The 20,077-nt window shown below is 39.2% G+C and overlaps 1 protein-coding gene across 1 annotated transcript in view; it reads right to left on the reverse strand.

Moving 5' to 3' along the window:
- The window catches only part of LOC126251326 (DENN domain-containing protein 5B), a 524,570-nt gene that overhangs the window by 22,324 nt on the left and 482,169 nt on the right, over positions 1-20,077 (reverse strand). Inside the window, exons 15-18 of the mRNA XM_049951665.1 lie at positions 17,332-17,460; positions 16,911-17,032; positions 7,851-7,996; positions 6,729-6,847 (exon numbers count right to left, since the gene is read on the reverse strand). Coding sequence (XP_049807622.1) covers positions 6,729-6,847; positions 7,851-7,996; positions 16,911-17,032; positions 17,332-17,460 — 516 coding nt within the window. The remainder of the gene's footprint in view (positions 1-6,728; positions 6,848-7,850; positions 7,997-16,910; positions 17,033-17,331; positions 17,461-20,077) is intronic.

Genomic DNA, 20,077 nt, shown 5'->3' on the forward strand with positions numbered 1-20,077 from the left:
TGATACCCCATATGATCATACTTTTGATAATAATCATGAGTGTGGTCTTGAGTTAAATTCTTTTCAGAAATCAAGAAATAATGCATCTACCTGACTGCCTCGATCTGTGGGTTCAGTATGTCATGTAAGAAAAGTGTGAAATGGATTTCACATGACCAATGTTTCCAGAATCCATGCTGTTTGGGACGGAAAGGACATTTCGTTTTAGATACCTCTTTATGTTTGAATGCAGAACATGTTTTAAGACTCTGTGACAAATGCACATCAACAATATTGGACGGTACTTCTGTGAATCACATTTGCTACCCTTCTTGCAGGTGGGTGTGACATATGCTTTCCTACAACTACTGGGCATACTTTTCTTGTCTGACAGATCTGTGATACATTATAGTTAACAGAGGGGCTAGCTCGGCTGCAAATTGGGTATACAGTTTGATCAGGAGTCCATTGGGCTCTGAGGTTTTGTTCAGTTTTTTTCTGCTATTCCTCAATGCCACTGACACTAATATCTATTTCACTTATCTATTCAGTGATATGGGAATTAAACTGAGGCAATACCCCTGGGTTTTCCTTTGTAAAGAACTTTTAAAAACAGAGTTAAGCATTTCTGCTTTCTAAATAAATGGAACAGATGTAATAGATGCAAGTTATCTATACAAAGAAGTGAGGCCTACTACATGAAAAAAGCTGCACAAATATTCAGTCTAATCTTCAGACATTTCAAGGAGGTGCAAAGACTGGCAATTTTCTTTAGATGTTCAGAAATGTAGTGTCCTATATCAGCAAGTAACAGTTGGAGTAAGTCAACTCATACAGATAGCTGGGAGTGACAATTTGTAGGAATAGGAAACAGAAGAACACAAAGGGTCTGTGATATGAAAAGCAATGGCAAGCTGTGGTTCTGTGGTAGAACAGTGCAGAAATGCAATCATTCTGCAAAGGTGATTGCACCCGAAACACTTTTGTGACCCATTCTACGATATTGCTCGGTGTGTGAGACTGGTATCAAATATGATTAATGGGGGATATTGAACGTATACAAGGAAGAGCAGCACTTTCTACATGGCAGGAAAGCACTATTGCCATGCATGGTATTTTTATGGGTTCCATTAGCTGATTGGTTTTTCTTGTTGTCTTATCATTTTCAAAGAGCTTTTTTTTTCGTCCCTGTCAGAAAATGTATGCTATATGTTTCTGAGTTGTTTTTAACATATGTATGAAATCTGTTTCTTGGGTTTGTTGTTAATTTGTGTATGTGGTTTTTGGTGATGAATTCCTCTGGCTTTTTCCCTGTGCATTCTTGCATTACCATTATCACTACAGTACTGACTTTGTTAGCTTCTGTTATAACTTTAATTTCTACTTACAGTCCTTTCCTTTAGACTTTTAAATTTTGATTCATATCAGTTACTTTTTGAGTTTATAGTTCTCTTTTTACATTTGTGTTTTTATATTTTTAATTTCTCCTTGTATTAATTATATAGTAAGCTCTATATTTATATTACTGTGGCTGTTTCTTTCTCCTGCAGTGAGAATGTATTTAGAACCTATAATGAGATCTTCTTCCTATAATGAGATCTTCTTCCCCTCCATGAACCATGGACCTTGCCGTTGGTGGGGAGGCTTGCGTGCCTCAGTGATACAGATGGCCATACCGTAGGTGCAACCACAACGGAGGGGTATCTGTTGAGAGGCCAGACAAACATGTGGTTCCTGAAGAGGGGCAGCAGCCTTTTCAGTAGTAGCAGGGGCAACAGTCTGGATGATTGACTGATCTGGCCTTGTAACATTAACCAAAACGGCCTTGCTGTGCTGGTACTGCGAATGGCTGAAAGCAAGGGGAAACTACAGCCGTAATTCTTCCCAAGGACATGCAGCTTTACTGTATGATTAAATGATGATGGCGTCCTCTTGGGTAAAATATTCCGGAGGTAAAATAGTCCCCCATTCGGATCTCCGGGCGGGGACTACTCAAGAGGACATTGTTATCACGAGAAAGAAAACTGGCGTTCTACGGATCGGAGCGTGGAATGTCAGATCCCTTAATCGGGCAGGTAGGTTAGAAAATTTAAAAAGGAAAATTGATAGGTTAAAGTTAGATATAGTGGGAATTAGTGAAGTTTGGTGGCAGGAGGAACAAGAATTTTGGTCAGGTGATTACAGGGTTATAAATACAAAATCAAATAGGGGTAATGCAGGAGTAGGTTTAATAATGAATAAAAAAATAGGAGTGCGGGTTAGCTACTACAAACAGCATAGTGAACGCATTATTGTGGCCAAGAAAGACACAAAGCCCATGCCTACTACAGTAGTACAAGTTTATATGCCAACTAGCTCTGCAGATGATGAAGAAATAGATGAAATGTATGAAGAGATAAAAGAAATTATTCAGGTAGTGAAGGGAGATGAAAATTTAATAGTCATGGGTGACTGGAATTCGTCAGTAGGAAAAGGGAGAGAAGGAAACATAGTAGGTGAATATGGATTGGGGGGAAGAAATGAAAGAGGACGCTGCCTTGTAGAATTTTGCACAGAGCATGACTTAATCATAGCTAACACTTGGTTCAAGAATCATAAAAGAAGGTTGTATACCTGGAAGAATCCTGGAGATACTAAAAGGTATCAGATAGATAATATAATGGTAAGACAGAGATTTAGGAACCAGGTTTTAAATTGTAAGACATTTCCAGGGGCAGATGTGGATACTGACCACAATCTATTGGTTATGAACTGCAGATTGAAACTGAAGAAACTGCAAAAAGGTGGGAATTTAAGGAGATGGGACCTGGATAAACTGAAAGAACCAGAGTTTGTAGAGTGTTTCCGGGAGAGCATAAGGGAACAATTGACAGGAATGGGGGAAAGAAATACAGTAGAAGAAGAATGGGTAGCTCTGAGGGATGAAGTAGTGAAGGCAGCAGACGATCAAGTAGGTAAAAAGACGAGGGCTAATAGGAATCCTTGGGTAACAGAAGAAATATTGAATTTAATTGATGAAAGGAGAAAATATAAAAATGCAGTAAATGAAGCAGGCAGAAAGGAATACAAACGTCTCAAAAATGAGATCGACAGGAAGTGCAAAATGGCTAAGCAGGGATGGCTAGAGGACAAATGTAAGGATGTAGAGGCTTGTCTCACTAGGGGTAAGATAGATACTGCCTACAGGAAAATTAAAGAGACCTTTGGAGAGAAGAGAACCACTTGTATGAATATTAAGAGCTCAGATGGCAACCCAGTTCTAAGCAAAGAAGGGAATGCAGAAAGGTGGAAGGAGTATATAGAGGGTTTATACAAGGGCGTTGTACTTGAGGACAATATTATGGAAATGGAAGAGGATGTAGATGAAGACGAAATGGGAGATAAGATACTGCGTGAAGAGTTTGACAGAGCACTGAAAGACCTGAGTCGAAACAAGGCCCCGGGAGTAGACAACATTCCATTAGAACTACTGATGGCCTTGGGAGAGCCATTCATGACAAAACTCTACCATCTGGTGAGCAAGATGTATGAGACAGGCGAAATACCCTCAGACTTCAAGAATATAATAATTCCAATCCCAAAGAAAGCAGGTGTTGACAGATGTGAAAATTACCGAACTATCAGTTTAATAAGTCACAGCTGAATTCTTTACAGACGAATGGAAAAACTGGTAGAAGCGGACCTCGGGGAAGATCAGTTTGGATTCCGTAGAAATGTTGGAACACGTGAGGCAATACTAACCTTAAGACTTATCATAGAAGAAAGATTAAGGAAAGGCAAACCTACGTTTCTAGCATTTGTAGACTTAGAGAAAGCTTTTGACAATGTTGACTGGAATACTCTCTTTCAAATTCTGAAGGTGGCAGGGGTAAAATACAGGGAGCTAAAGGCTATTTACAATTTGTACAGAAACCAGATGGCAGTTATAAGAGTCAAGGGGCATGAAAGGGAAGCAGTGGTTCGGAAAGGAGTGAGACAGGGTTCTAGCCTCTCCCCGATGTTATTCAATCTGTATATTGAGCAAGCAGTAAAGGAAACAAAAGAAAAATTCGGAGTAGGTATTAAAATTCATGGAGAAGAAGTAAAAACTTTGAGGTTCGCCGATGACATTGTAATTCTGTCAGAGACAGCAAAGGACCTGGAAGAGCAGCTAAACGGAATTGACAATGTCTTGAAAGGAGGATATAAGATGAACATCAACAAAAGCAAAACGAGGATAATGGACTGTAGTCGAATTAAATCGGGTGATTCTGAGGGAATTAGATTAGGAAATGAGACACTTAAAGTAGTAAAGGAGTTTTGGTATTTAGGGAGTAAAATAACTGACGATGGTCGAAGTAGAGAGGATATAAAATGTAGACTGGCAATGGCAAGGAAATCGTTTCTGAAGAAGAGAAATTTGTTAACGTCGAGTATAGATTTAAGTGTCAGGAAGTCGTTTCTGAAAGTATTTGTATGGAGTGTAGCCATGTATGGAAGTGAAACATGGACGATAACTAGTTTGCACAAGAAGAGAATAGAAGCTTTCGAAATGTGGTGCTACAGAAGAATGGTGAAGATAAGGTGGGTAGATCACGTAACTAATGAGGAGGTATTGAATAGGATTGGGGAGAAGAGAAGTTTGTGGCACAACTTGACTGGAAGAAGGGATCGGTTGTTAGGACATGTTTTGAGGCATCAAGGGATCACAAATTTAGCATTGGAGGGCAGCGTGGAGGGTAAAAATCGTAGAGGGAGACCAAGAGATGAATACACTAAGCAGATTCAGAAGGATGTAGGTTGCAGTAGGTACTGGGAGATGAAGAAGCTTGCACAGGATAGAGTAGCATGGAGAGCTGCATCAAACCAGTCTCAGGACTGAAGACCAGAACAACAACACAACAATGAGATCTTTGGTAACAAAATACACATTTTATTGTAGTTGCACTAACAGCTGTGAAATACCACTAACAATTATAAAGAAACTACACACAACAAGAGCACACAAATGAAGAGTTTCTTCTCTTCTTTTGTTACTTAGTGAAAGCTCCCTGAAACATCAGTATAGTAATAACAGCTTACCTAATACGGGAAATTTAGAGTGTGGAGCAAATTTGTGAATTTCTTTACATTTTCATATATTATGCACTACCAGTATTGTTCAGTATGTTGCTAATTTTACAAGTCTGTCTTTATTTTCACACTTTGATTAACTTCTCTTGTCTCTATTTTCCTTTACAGTATTTTACTGGCCCACGGCAATAAACATTAGACATTCATTCTTCCTTGTATCAACATTATTTTAACAATATCTGTGTAAATTCCATCTATCCCCCCCCCCTGCCCTCCCCCTTCCTTTTTTTAAGGGAAAAATATTGAAGTTGTATCTTTCTTGAGTTACTAAAGTCAGTTCTGCCAACTAGTTGCCATTTAAACAAATATTAATATGTAGTAATTTTATATAATTTTATACTCTCCAGATATGATCTCTGAAGTCAAGATTTATGTTCCATTTTATTTTGTGTGTGTTGTTATGTGGACCTCACTTTATATCAAGTTACCACTTTGCACTCTACCTGTAGGTATAAAAAACAGTTATTTAACTGGAGAGATAAAAAATCTGCTCACCAAGCAGTGGCAGAACACACACATAAAAAGACTGTTGTGATTGGCAAGCTGCAAGACTTGCCCTATACACCGTACTGCCATCACCTGTAATAGCCCTGTAACTGAAAAACATATACTATCAAAGGGAGAGCCACCTGCGAAATGACACGGCATATACCAGTTATTATGTAAACACTGTTCAGCCTTCTACATTGGCATGACTACCATCAAATTATCAATTCGGATTAAAGGGCATAGGCAGAGGGTATATACTGGCAATCTGCAATATCCTGTTGCAGGGTATGCTCTACAACATGACATTCATGACCTTGGCGTCTGTTTCACCACACGTGCCATCTGGGTTCTTCAGCCAGACACAAGTTTCTCAGAACTCTGCAATTGGGAACTAGCACTACAACATGTCCTTGGTTCTCGCCACCCACCTGGGCTTAGTTTACATTAATTTCTTCCATCTCAGCTTTTCTTCACTACAACTACTCTTTGCCTCACTCCATTTTAGTTTTCTACATCTTTCACTGTGTTTCTCATCTATTTTTCACCACCCCCTCCCAACTCTAATACATACAATGTACTTCGCTTCTAACTCATATTAACTCGTGCACGTTGTTTTAGTAGTAATCTCTTTCTTGCATATTACCCTGTCTCCCACCTTAAGCATTCAGGTTTTCAAATCTCATCTGATGGAGTCCCGAACAATAGCTCTTACCTTCTCATCCTGTACGGTAAGTCTCCCCTGACCTCCAGTTCTGGGTGACTTTCCCAAAATCTACCCCTTTTCCTAGATCTCTCCAGTCCCTTTCCTTCACCCTTCTTCTTTCCCCTTCAACCCTTCTGCCTGCAGAAGGAGCCACTAGCTCCAAATACTTGCCAATCACAACAGTCTTTTAGTGTGTGTTCTGCCGCCGCTTGGTCAGTAGATTTTTTATCTGTCCAATTAAATAATTTTATTAATAATTGATTGTTTTCATTGTTATATGAAAAAAGTTTTACATTCAATTATCATTACAAAATAGTTAACTTACATCAAACATAAACATCTCACACACTAAGGTAATTGTAGAAAATAAAACATAAGATTAAGGATGAATAGTAAATAAATGTCATAGTGCCAGAAAAATAAAAATATGTTCTGGAGAACTTACTTATATGTATGGCCTGCAATTTCATTCCTGACTACTACATGTTCTATCATCCATCTTGGTGATGGACCACTGTTGTCATGCCCAATACGAAGCGTTGTCAGTAGGCCCAGGTTCTTGTGCTGCATTGGCAATAAACCATAATTTTAAGCCTCTGTAGCTGTAATGATTATTTACAAAGTAAAATGACCCTATACTCAATGTAAAGACTTTTTCATTGCTATCAGATATTATCATGCAATAAAGAGAGATTGTGCTGGTCAGGAGTGTTATACATCCTGACAAACACAGTGTGAGCCTGAAGTACGAATAGTGTATTTTTTAAGTTAAGTATTGCCACATGATGCATGCAGCCAGTTGTGTTGAGCAATTACAACACTGTAACAACAACAGAACAAGGAACAAACTAGCAAATCATCAGTAATTAAACAGTTTCTTTTAATATTACTGAATCTCTCTTTATTTTTTGTCTTTCTATCAATAAAACATGGTCTTCAGTGTTCTCAAGATGTCCATGCATCATGTACAGTTATAATCCCTCATTGTAAATGGGGCTGTAATGGTGAAAATTCTCATTTTTGTTGCGGTTTTCATTAGCACTGATAATACGAATAGATCTCCATATTTTTTTCCAAAACACATCATGAGATAGTACTGCCATTCACATACTTTGCTGGGCTATGCCATATGCAGTATGAAAATACAACTACTGCTTTATTTACTTTCCAATAAATCAATGTGTTGCCGTGTGTTATAGTGAAAGTGCATACTAATATGATGTTTACAATCATTTATCATAAATTCTCTGTAACATGAAATCAAGGAACAGTTTTAACAACTGCTACAAACTGTAGAATATTGCTCATGGTTTGAAGAAGAAGGAAAAGAATATTGTTTTCAAGTATGACTCCATGACATTTTGGTATTTGCTGGTATTATTAACATGTTACCATAGATTTTCAATGGTTGCTTCATTATTAAGAAGGAACCAACAGTTAATCACAGCATGTTTATGCAAGAAAACAATAAAATAACATATACCATGCTGTCCTAAAGTTTATAGAAGTAAACAGTGTTCAAAAATTAAGTTTAACTTACTGAAATCTAACTGTTTACAATGCTTACATGAAAAACAAACTCCAAGGAACCTCGTGGTACAGGAACATGCGACGTTTCTCCAAGTGTCCCAGAGACTGCCACCCATACATTGGCTGTAGTAGTGGAAGCACTAGCTTTACGAGATGGGAATATCACCACACGGTATGGCATTTCTGGAAACAACATTAAATGCAAAACACTCAACTATACTGTCATGTAGAGGAAGATGTAATCAGATGAATGACGAACACTAATTTCACTTAATGAAGGTTTACTCAGAACTTGCACATACAAGAGTGCGAATCGAACGGCCTCCTGCCAGAACACTTACAGTATATATACAGCTACAGAACATTCCAGTACAATGATTCTTGACATTTGTGGATACTTCTAGAATGTACTCAAACCGAATACAGAAATTAAAACTGTACAGTCCAGGTGAGGTTTGAACTCACGACCCTCTATGCAACAGTTTAGTATCACAACCACTACACCACGCTTCTACTCAGCATCATCTGCGACATTGCTCCCTCCTTAAGAGAACAGCGTCTTGGTGTTACGCTGTCCTAGTCCGGGAACGAGTCACGGTCCTGCATACTCCTATTCCTGATGACAGATTCTCACCCTGGCGGTGATCTTCTGAGAACTTCTTTTGCCTTTACGCTCTTTGTCACCTTTCCGCTTGCTGCCTGTCGCTGGAGCTTCGAATTTACCCTGGGTTGCAGGATCCTTATAGGGACCGTATCTCTGATCTTTCGTCATCTTCAACTTCATAAGTAACATCAGACAACTGTCTTACAGCCTTATAAGGTCCAAAGTAGTGTCCGAGGAGCTTCTCAGAGAGATCATCCTTCCGAACATGAGTGAAGATCCAGACGAGGTCACCAGGCTGGTAGACAACAGGGCGGTGGCTTGCGTCGTACCTTCGGCAATCGTTTTCTTGAGCCTGCAGCGTGTGGAGTCGAGCTAACCGCCGAGCTTCCTCAGCTCTGGTTAACACCTGGCCGATGTAGTCGTTGTCCACATCATCAGGATGTAACGAAAACACGGTTTCCATCATCGTAGTCGCCTCACTCCTATGCACCATGAAAAATGGCGTAAATCCTGTGGTATCTTGTTTGACGGTGTTGTAGGCAAACGTCACAAAAGGTAGCATATCATCCAAGTTGCTCTGCTCAACATTGACAAACATTGATAGCACATCAACAAAGGTCTTATTAAGGCGTTCAGTAAGCCCGTTAGTTTGTGGATGTTGCACCGTCGGTTTATCTCCAACACAAAATTCAATTGAAAAACTTTCCCTTGATCCATAATTAACGAGCTTGGGGCACCGTGTTTTAATACAATGTCTTCTATAATGAATTTGGCTATCTTGAATGCTTCGGCCGTTTTCATGGCTTTTGTAATGGCATAGCATGTTAGATAATCAGTGCAAACAATAATCCATCTATTGCCACTAGCAAATGTTGGAAATCATCCAAGTAGGTCAATCCCAACACGCTGGAAAGACTGGTGGAATTGGTGTGAGTCGGCGTGGTTTCTGAGGAACTGCTTTTCTCCTCTGGCACTCTTGACAGAGCGACACATAGTGACGGACACACCAAAATAAACCTGGCCAGAAAAATCTCTTGCAGATCCTATTGTATGTCTTAATAAATCCTATATGTTCAGCCTCAGGTGTGTCATGGAATTTCTGTAGAACATCTAAGCACATGTGTTTAGGAACCACTGGCAGCCACCTCTTTGCAAACGGATCAAAGTTTTTCTTCCAAAGTAATTCATTAACTACCTTGAATTGTCCTTTCACATCCTCTGGCCGAATTAAGGCAAAATTTGAGATATCTTGGCATCCTTCCCTTCTTCTGCTCAGTATCTTCATCAAAGTCTTGATTGACTTGCACAGTGTTTCTTGAGAGACTTTTGGCATCTTAAGTGTTTTCTTCCACTTTTGTACACTATGGTAATGAAGACATAGTGCCCACCTGGAGAGTCATCCTGTTGGATCCTTAAGACCTGTCAACCAGCAAAGTGAATGATGGTCTGTAAAAACTGTGAATGGCCTTCCATAGAGATACTGTCGAAATTTGCACATGGTCCAGATCACAGCAAGACATTCTCTTTCTGTAGTTGAGTAGTTTCTCTGAGCTTTTGTAAGTGTCCTAGAAGCATAGGCTATAACCTTCTCTTTTCCATCCGAAATTTGCACCAGAACAGCACTGATCCCATACCTGCTGGCATCTGTATGTAGTTCTGTAGGTGCTCTCACATCATACAGACCAAGTACAGCGTCAGTCATCAGAGCTTTTTGCAGCACATCGAAAGAAGATTGTTGAGCACCACCCCAGATAAATTTAGCATCGGCTTTTAACAACTCTTGGAGTGGCCAGGATTTGATACAAAAGTCTTTGATAAAACAACGGTAATAATATACATAATCTGAGGAAGTTTCTAACATCTCTAATACTTTTAAGAATAGGAAATTCCATTATAGATCTCACCTTTTCTGAGGCTGGCCACACACCTTCGTTTGACACAAGATGTCCCAGTATTCTGATTTCTTTTGCTCCAAAGAGACACTTTCTTGGATTAAGTTTCAGTCTGTCTTGTTGGAGACACTTAAGAATGGCCCTCAGTATTTTTTTATGTTTATCAAATGTCTCTGAGAACACTATAATGTCATCTAAATAACAAAGCCACATTGTCCACCTTAAAAGATTATCCATCATCTGTTCAAAAGTTGCTGGTGCATTACACAAACCAAACGGCATTACCTTAAACTCATACAGGCCCTCCGGAGAGATGAATGCAGTTTTCTCATGATCACCCTCATCTACTTCGATTTGCCAGTATCCCAAGTACATGTCCATGGTTGAGAAAAAACTTAGTCCCCTTCTGACAATCTAGTCTATCATCAGTTCGTGGAAAAGGGTAAACGTCCTTTTTATTTATCTTATTAAGCTTCCTGCAATCAACACAAAAGCGCCAACTGCCATCCTTCTTCCTGACAAGGACCACTGGTGACGATCATGGGCTCTGCGAAGGCTAAATGATGTCATATTTCATCATTCTCTCTACCTCATCGCAAATTATTCGACATTCCATTGCTGACAAGTGGTATGCTCTCTGGCTTATTGGTTGATGGTCTCCAGTGCTAATCCAGTGCTTCACCGTCGATTTGTCTAATTTGCTCTTCACCTATGTATTGAAGCATTCAGAGAACTCTTGAAGAATGGCAAGTAGCTTCTTCTGTTGTACGTTAGTGAGATCTGGTGATAGTCGAGCTAGAACATCTTGTCCCATAGTGGTAGCACTAATTTCGCCCACAGGCTCGGCATGGGAGGTTTCTATGACTCTCAGCTTTCTTCAATTAACAGCTCAGCGTTTGCTACGCACATGCGTCTTGGAAGGATCTCTGCGGTTCTCGGCGACAGTTAACTATCCACAATTCACCGAATCTGTTGTTAAATGAGACGACAGAGGCTGGGATGACCAAGTAAGTCTTCAGTGGAATGCTTCTCTTACATTCCACTACAAGATAAAAAGGGTTGATGCATGGCATGACACATGACAGTCACCTTTCTAGCGCTGACTGTAGGAATGATCACTTCATCCAGCACACATAGTCTCCACACACTCGGATGGACACATCTTCCTGTCCGCAGTATCTCATCTTGTTTAGCATAATCTTCAAGCGACCACAATCTATAATTGCCTGAGAAGCTTTCAAAAAGTCCCATCCAAAAATGATGTCATGACTACACTCTTGTAGTACAATGAATTCTAAGGGCTGTGTATGGCCACTTATACCCACATGAACGACACATCTTCCTGCAGCTTTTGCATATTTCCCATTAGCCACCTTCAGCAGAGATGTTTTGTTGTCGACGAATATGGTTTTCTGCAACTGGCGACGGTACTTTTCCGAAATGACTGAATATGATGGTCCAGAGTCCCAGAGTCCACAAGAGTTGGGCTGGTCAGCCATCCGTGAGGATATCAACATAATTTCCTATCATTATTGTAGTGATCGACGGCAGAGGATTTTTCTCTTCGGTGGCCTCACCTCCAAGGAAGGTCGCACCCTTTAGTTTTCCAGGTTGCGGCGGCTAGGTGATCGGCTGGAGCTTCGAAACAGTGATGGAGACCTTGATCGGCATGTTAGGGAGCGTCCTCTCCAGTGGCTAGCTTGCTGCGATGGTGACCTACGTCGTCCTGCACCCACACCATCTTGTTCATCTTTGTCGTCTCCGAGCTGGCGTCAGCTAAGATCAGTCTGCTGGCTTCTGGCGTGGACATCATCAAATATCTACCGCCTTTCTCAACAGCAGGGCACCACATGTCCCGGTTGTCCAAAGTGAAAACATACTGGTTGGTTATCCTGGGTCCTCCAGATGTCAGTCTTCCTTTATGCCCATACAGGTTCCTCATGTGGCATTGTTGGAACATAACTTCGCCTGGGTCTCGACTTTTCACCATTTTAAAGGGAAATGAAGGACGAGAGATTAGGTTCAATGTCTGTTCCACTTCCTCCTTTATGACTTGTTGAAGAATCTCTGTTTTTTTGCTCGCCGTGCAATCCGAGTGCCTTCTGAACTTCCTTTCTCACTATCTGATGAAGAACACTTGTGATATCAGTTCCTTCCTCCATCACAGACATTGATACGATGTTTGGAAGCCGTTCAAACTTCTTGCGTGTAATTCTATTTTAATGCATTGTCTCAATATACTGGCACCATTTTATGAAGTCGTCTGCTGCTGAAACCTCCGTCAGGAGTAGGGCATGATATATCCTCAGCAACACCCTTCATGAGATGTGCAACCTTATCTTGCTCCTTCATTCTAGGATCCATTATTTTACACAGCTCCAACATGTCTTGAATGTGGGACACTGTAGTTTCTCCTGGACACTGGGCCCTGCACTTTAATTTATCTTCAGCCTTCCACTTCTGTCGTTGTGAGTCGCCAAAATATTTGCGCAGTTCCGCCTGGAATACTTCCCAGCTTGTGAAATTCTCCTCGTTGTTCTCATACCAATGCTCAGCAGTGCCCTCCAAGTAGAAAAATACGTTAGCCAAACACACGGTGTCATCCCATTTGTTAAATTTGGCTATACGCTCATATACCTTCAGCCACTTGTTTGGATCTTGACCATCGTCACCAGAGAACCTGGAAGTATGTGTCATGTGGTGGCACACAGTTGCTGTCATCGTAATGTCCTCTTCCTCTGCTGTCTCCAATAGACTGCGATCTGTTGAATATGGCTCGAACACAGGTTTCTCACCACTGTGTAGTTGATAATGTGCACTATCACAAGTTCCGATACCCGGCGCCTCCACCAGAATAACGTCACATAGAAGAAGGTGTAATCAGATGAATGATGAACACTAACTTCACTTAATGAAGGTTTATTCAGCACTTGCACATACAAGAGCATGGCTCAAACTGCCTCTGGCCAGAACACATACAGTATATATAAAGCTACAGAACATTCCAGTACAATGATTCTTGACATTTGTGGATACTTCTAGAATGTACTCGAACTGAATATAGAAATTAAAATTGTACAGTCCAGGTGAGTTTTGAACTCACAACCCTCCATGCAACAGTTTAGTATCATAACCACTACACCATGATGCTACTCAGCTTCTTCTGTGACAATACCAATGCTACAAACTTCACTAGCAATTGAAGTACAGTGCAAAACTAGGAAAATAAGTACACTGGATTAGAAGACAAGGTTTTTTTCCCAAATCTGTCATTCAAAAACGATGGAGTTGTCTTACATGCACATATTAAACTATTGCTGCTGAGGTCAATGTTTTTACATTGCTTAATAGATTGATATAGGGCTGTCTGACATTTAAAAATGAAACTCGGGCTATTGAGGTCATGTGCAGATTTATTTTGAAGAATTCAGAAGGGTAGGCAGGACAAATGATACTCGCACTTTGACAGGTTTGAGATTTCCTTACATACTGAAGTTCTCGATGCAGTATCGACCTTGCTCAATCAGTCATGTGGCACTTGACTAACATGCTCATGGTGCTCATGCAAGGGATAAGCGAGAAACTATGAACTACCCACAACAACAATCTATTGCTCTGCTTAAAATATGTTAATTTTCTGAAACATAGGAGGACATAGAATTTAATGCTATCATCTTACAAATTCTTGTTGTATTTGAACAGGTATGCAATAGAAGTTCTCATATAAAATGGATACTGTATACACATACTTGTCGTGCTTTTTAAGTGAGGTGAACATTGAAAGGCAAAAATGTTATCCTTCAAAAACAATACTTGAATCTGAATTAAAGTCAATAATTTATGTGATTATTGAGATCTGTAATGATTTACCAAGTGGGTTTCAAATCAGAAATTCGGTCATTGTTCACATATTAGAGTACTGGGAAAAACGTCACCACCTTTTAATCACCTTTAGAACATGATGATGACAATCAAATGAATCAAGAAAGAAAATTAATCCCAGAATCCAAAACGTCTAAAAAAACACTTTAAACTGCCTGTAACTGTTATCACAAGAATAAATTACAGCAGCAAAACCTACTGTGGAAGTAGTACCAACAGTCATCACTAGACCACAGGATGAACGAACGTTTGAGAATTTCACTGAATTGTGGTTGCAATCTTTTATTTATGTAGTAGTTAATGTTGTTGAATATGACCTGCATGGTAGAAGATACTGCGGCCTGTATGCCACAGTTGCTCAAGCAGAGCATTACTGATAGGGTGGAGGAGGAACAGTGAAACCAGCTTGGCTGAGAAATACGATAGGTGCAGGGAGGGCAGTAGCGAGCAGGCAGCAAATTATGTCACGTTGCCAACCACGACAACCTATACCATGGTCTTTGGCTTTTTATGGACATCTACTATGTTTAAACTACAGTTTGTCTGAATCCATTTGAAACGACTTTAAAATTGGACAGATACACAACACTGGTATACATTTCTGCAAAAAAAACAGTAATTTCATTGGCATTCACTGTGACATATGGCAGGAATGAAGGGTATGTGTCAGCTGATGGTACTGTGCAGCCAGTGAGAGAGCGTTGGGAAAACAATATGTCTGGCAGCAAGAAACATTGTAACATTATCATTCAGTATAGAAGTGAAATCTGATGTGAAGTCGGCAGAAAACAGCAGTTTCCTCAGGCTCCACCACAATCACAACATCACATATCACAATGTATCTGAAAGAAATAGCAAAATATTTTTGACAGTGAAGATACAAATTTCACAGTTATGCTATCAGGATGATGAATAAAAACAGTGATACCACAGAAAACAAGCTTAGTAAGCAAAAAAGGTAGTGAAGATAAAAATTAATGTAAATCACTCTTTTTTCCCTTGTATTATCAAAATTTAGGCAACCAATAAGTTACTTAAGTTTAAAATAGGTATAATTCTGATGTTTTTGGCAGATACTTAATGTCAATAAAACAGTGTGTAATTCTGATTAGGGTTAAAAATAATTTTTTCTTAAGGACTCTCTTAAAAAAGGAGAATGTCTTATATTCAAGGTCGTCTCATACTTGGTAAACATGGTAAGATATTTTAAAGGTAGTATATAGTGTTTGCCAACATTTATTTAGAACAAATGCACAGATAAAGCAAATTAGGTATTATATTCCTATACAACTATAATGTTCCCTCTCAATAATTTGGGTAGCTACCATACTAGCTATTTTATACAATTAAAGATTTAAGTGGATTTATTTGCAACATCTGCAGTGTTCATGATAGGAAAATGCTTATCAGGAATGATTTGTTCAAATCCAAGGTCAATTTATGTAAGTGTGACTCAGATAGAGATCTTGATTATGTTCCTGAATACAAATGTACTTCCAAAGTTGTTGCTAATAAGGAAAATATGAGTAACTACATAAGGAAATAAACAATGTCAGGTTGTGTTCCTTACCATACTTCATGCGGTTTTATGTAACACTGTTATGGCAGGAATATTAATAGCCATCTTGAACATTGCTCATGTGCCATAGTAAGGTGACAATAAAACTAATTTTATATTGTTCTAAGTCATAGATTAATTTTTGAGGTTGTTATACTTAACTATTGCAAAAAGTGGTGACGCAGATCTTAGTATCATAAACTGAAACAATTCGGATCTTTTAAGTTTGTAAGACTGAGAGGTTTCACATTACTGTTTAACTAACTAGCCCAGCAAGTAAACAGTGGTAAGTCAATGCTAACCCATTTTAGGTGAACTCTGTTTGTAAGTGAATAATGTTAAGTACCACTGACATATTTTCACAAATGAAATTTTGGATGGAATGTCATTACTGTAGAAATTTTTGTAAACAATAACTCAGCTTAACCAAGTAATAACAATGGATGGAGTCAGAATATGTTATTTATGACATTTTACTGAAAATTTACTGCACAACTTTTCAGTACAACCGACACGATAAGAAGAAGAAGGGGAAAGAAAAGACTATGAAAATAAGGTTGAAAAACAACATTAAAAATGCTCTCAAGTAACCTCTTTTTTTATTTTTTAAGAGAGAGAGTGTGTTGTAGACATTATTTTTTTGTGTTGTTGTCTGTAGTTTCAAAGTGTGTGCTTTAGTATTTAACTGATTAAAATGGGTTTACATAACAATGAAAATGGAGTACAGAACTTAATATAGATCATAATGCAGACAATAAAGTATACTAACAATGCACTAACTAATCCTGACACTACAACAAGTCAGTCTTATCCCAACACTCCAACTTTTAACTATCCTCTTTACACTGATGCTTACACCGTATCAGGGTTGCAATAAGGACTCTGTTCGACTGTTCAAATGCTATTACAAATAAATAAATTAATTTTTAAACTAATAAAAGTAAACAAAAATGAAATGACTGTTGTTTCCAAATACATGGCAAGAGTCTCCCAGCAGTTATCTAGTATACAAAACCATTTCAATACAGCTATAATGATCCTCTTGCTTATAGACAAATATAAACTGAAAAATTTAAAGGAGTAACTCCAAAAATTATATAAAACAGGAAGTATTTTGTGAAACATATAGAACGACAACCTGTATTGTCAGAATTAACTTACTAGTATTTGTATATGTATTTGTGAAGCAGAAATAGTCCACTGCATTCAGAGTTAGGAGGTGACATAGGAACTGTTCCTTCTCGTCTTCACAACGAAGAAATGCATATCTCTTGTAAAGGCTCCTATAAACAGAAAAGAAGAGCAGTTACATAGTCATACAAATCGATAAAGCTTTCTAAAATTCAAAGTACAACATACACAATACTGTCACTGTAACATACATTTTTCATCATCTTCAGGAAACATCAAATTAAGAAAAATGAGAGATATATTAATTATTTTTAAAAAATCACACATCTCATACTCATCTGTCATCACAGTGTTTAAATGTACATCAAGAAAACAGTACTGTATTGAAACAGAATATCTACATCTGGCTACATACACAGTAACAAATATCTTGAACGCGTATGACACTGACCTCAGAAGAGCAGTATCTGACAAGAGAGTTCGCAAGTGACGTGAGAGCAGCTTCTTCTCCAGAGACAGTCGCACCCATGCTCTTGCATAACCAATATGTGTTTTTACATCGGACATGGCTTGCACGTTTCTGTGGAAACACAAAAAATAATTTCAAATATCACTGAAAGAAATTTATAAATGGTAAAATTATTATTTACTTAAACTGTTCTGGAAGAGCTAAGCAAGAAAATTTATTGTGATGTCAGTTTCTCTGTTCTTGTCAATTCTTTCAGCAGTGAAAACTATAATATTTAACTTGGGTAATTAAAAATTATAGCATTAATAACATGCCCAATGCAGGTGAAGCTTCGCCTACATTCGTCAACTGCAGGTTTTTAACATGGAATTGGCAAATGTAGGGCTAAACTTGGAACCTAAAATGTAGCATCCCAAAAGGCTCTTGTCCTGTTATTGACCTTTCTATGCTTGCAATCTACATGTGAACACTGGAAAAGCACAAGCAGTCCACAGACCAGACCCAAATCAAGGTGAACTGTGATGACTCCATGAAGCCTGCTCCATCTTTTCACATCCATTACATGACAATAAGTGGGTGTTTTTCTGAAAGGATCTGCAGAAACTCACTACATTTGAGCTTAACATCAAGTCTCTGAGCAACCAAGTGACAACATTATGCTGAACAACATATCTAAAAGCCTTCTGAAGCGATATAGAAATGTACGTAGGGTTAGGTCCAATTAAGAAGCCACCAAACTCAGAGCAGTGGTCACAAAAGCTCTCATAGGAGGAGTTCCTTGGATCATGACCATCTAGTTGCACTGGGAAGGACTGGATGCTAGCAGTTTCCATGATGCAGCCATAAAAGCACTTAACTGAACAAACAAGAACAAGTTGCCAGACTTAAATTTCGTTGTGGAAACAGCTCAGGGGGACACTCCAGATGGTGACGTCTACAAGATAGAGACACTACTTCTCTGTAAGAACTGATCTTCTCCCTACTGATCTGGGCACTGAATTAAGAGTGCTTCATGTGCCAGAGTCTGGCAACATAGCAAAGTACTGCCACCTGCTACCAACATGTGGCAGAGAACCATGACTTGTACACCTATGACAAGAAAGATGACCCTTCCATGTGTGTGGGCTATGGTGGACCAGACATGGCACACTGGTTTCAGATCACAGACATATCATGAATAAGGCAAATGACAGGAAAATGTCAAGAAAAATTTGATAACAGTCCCAGAAGAGTCTGCTAGGGAGTTAAGTGCACCAAAGTTGTTGCATCTCAGCTGAACAGACAGGATGAAGGCATGCAGGCAGCCAGTTGTCTGTTCCACAAGTTAACAGCGGACTCTGCCATTGGTTGCAGTGTGGGAAATTGCAAGTGAGCAATGCAGGAGTCAGTGTCTGGCAACTTACAGTGCAAAATACTGCCAGCAGTGGCACGATTGCCACACAAGCGGCTGGCCAAATTTGCCAGTGGCAGTGGAACACATGAGTGAGTTAGGTGGCGGTCTTGACTGGCACACTGATCAGGTAAGACCAAATAGGCAGGCAATGAAGATGACTTGACATGGTCGCCCCAGCCATCTCACATCTGATTGAACAGATATTGCATGCCATATGTGCCACTATGTTGGATGCACTTCAGGCAGACCTAGTAAGAGTGTGCCAGCAGCTCCAGCTAAGGTTCTGGAGGTTTTCCTTGGAAATAAAGTGAATTCCAGAGATGTTCTCATGTAATGTCTACAAAATTCCTACTCAGAAGATGTAAAACTAAGCTCATTCCCCAATTCTAAATAAACTGTGATAAAATAATAGAACAATAACTTTTGTTGTTATAGAGTGGATGTCGCAATGTCTCACCCTCTCTCATCCAGAGAGGAGTGGGCCAGGAAGAGGCATATCATTGTATTCAACAAAAATTTTAACAGCTCAACAGCCCTAATTAGTTTAATAACCTTACAAAACCACAAAATATCCGATACCAAAGTGCTGGGTACCTTTGGTGAAGTGGTATTAAACAGTAATAATCATTAACATGGGTTAGGGTTTTCTATTCCACCAATGTCATGATTATTAGATGGGGGCACCATCTCAATTAGCCTACAATAGAGGAAGTAACTGAAATTATTGAATAAACTCTCTGGTACGCTCTTGAAACGATTTAATGAATCAGTTGAAAGGATAGGGGTTTAACCTCATACATTCCAAACGCAAGAGCACTGTTTTACCAATATGCTAAACCTCGTAGATCAAACCCTCGCAGATGGAGTGGCTCTTACATGTTTACGTTGTGGTGCAGTTGAGCCTAGATCACGTCATACAGCGGGGGTGTTTCTTACTACTCACATTGTAACCAGTGCATGTGTCTTTCAAACATCAGGGTCACCAATAAATGCTATGTCTTATAAAAAGACTCTTATTTCCCACATTTAAAGAATGTTGGATACAGAAAAATGTGAAAGAGTGATACCTCTAGATACACAAAGCAACAAGGAAAAACAAATAATAAACACATTAGTGGTCACGTGATCACCGAACGACATGTATTGCATGTCTCTGACTAGGAACACTTTTGCCTCACGATAATTTTCACTATGCGCACTTGTCACAACCAAAAAATCACTTTCCCACTTGTACATGAACATTTATGCTCGCAAGGGGGTAAGAGTGAGCCCACTGTTATATCATCTGTTTGCTTATAATAGCTTCTTTGAAAGCAGAAATACACTCAAAGAGAA

This window comes from Schistocerca nitens, chromosome 4 (genome assembly GCF_023898315.1).
Source record: "Schistocerca nitens isolate TAMUIC-IGC-003100 chromosome 4, iqSchNite1.1, whole genome shotgun sequence".
NCBI lineage: Eukaryota > Metazoa > Arthropoda > Insecta > Orthoptera > Acrididae > Schistocerca > Schistocerca nitens.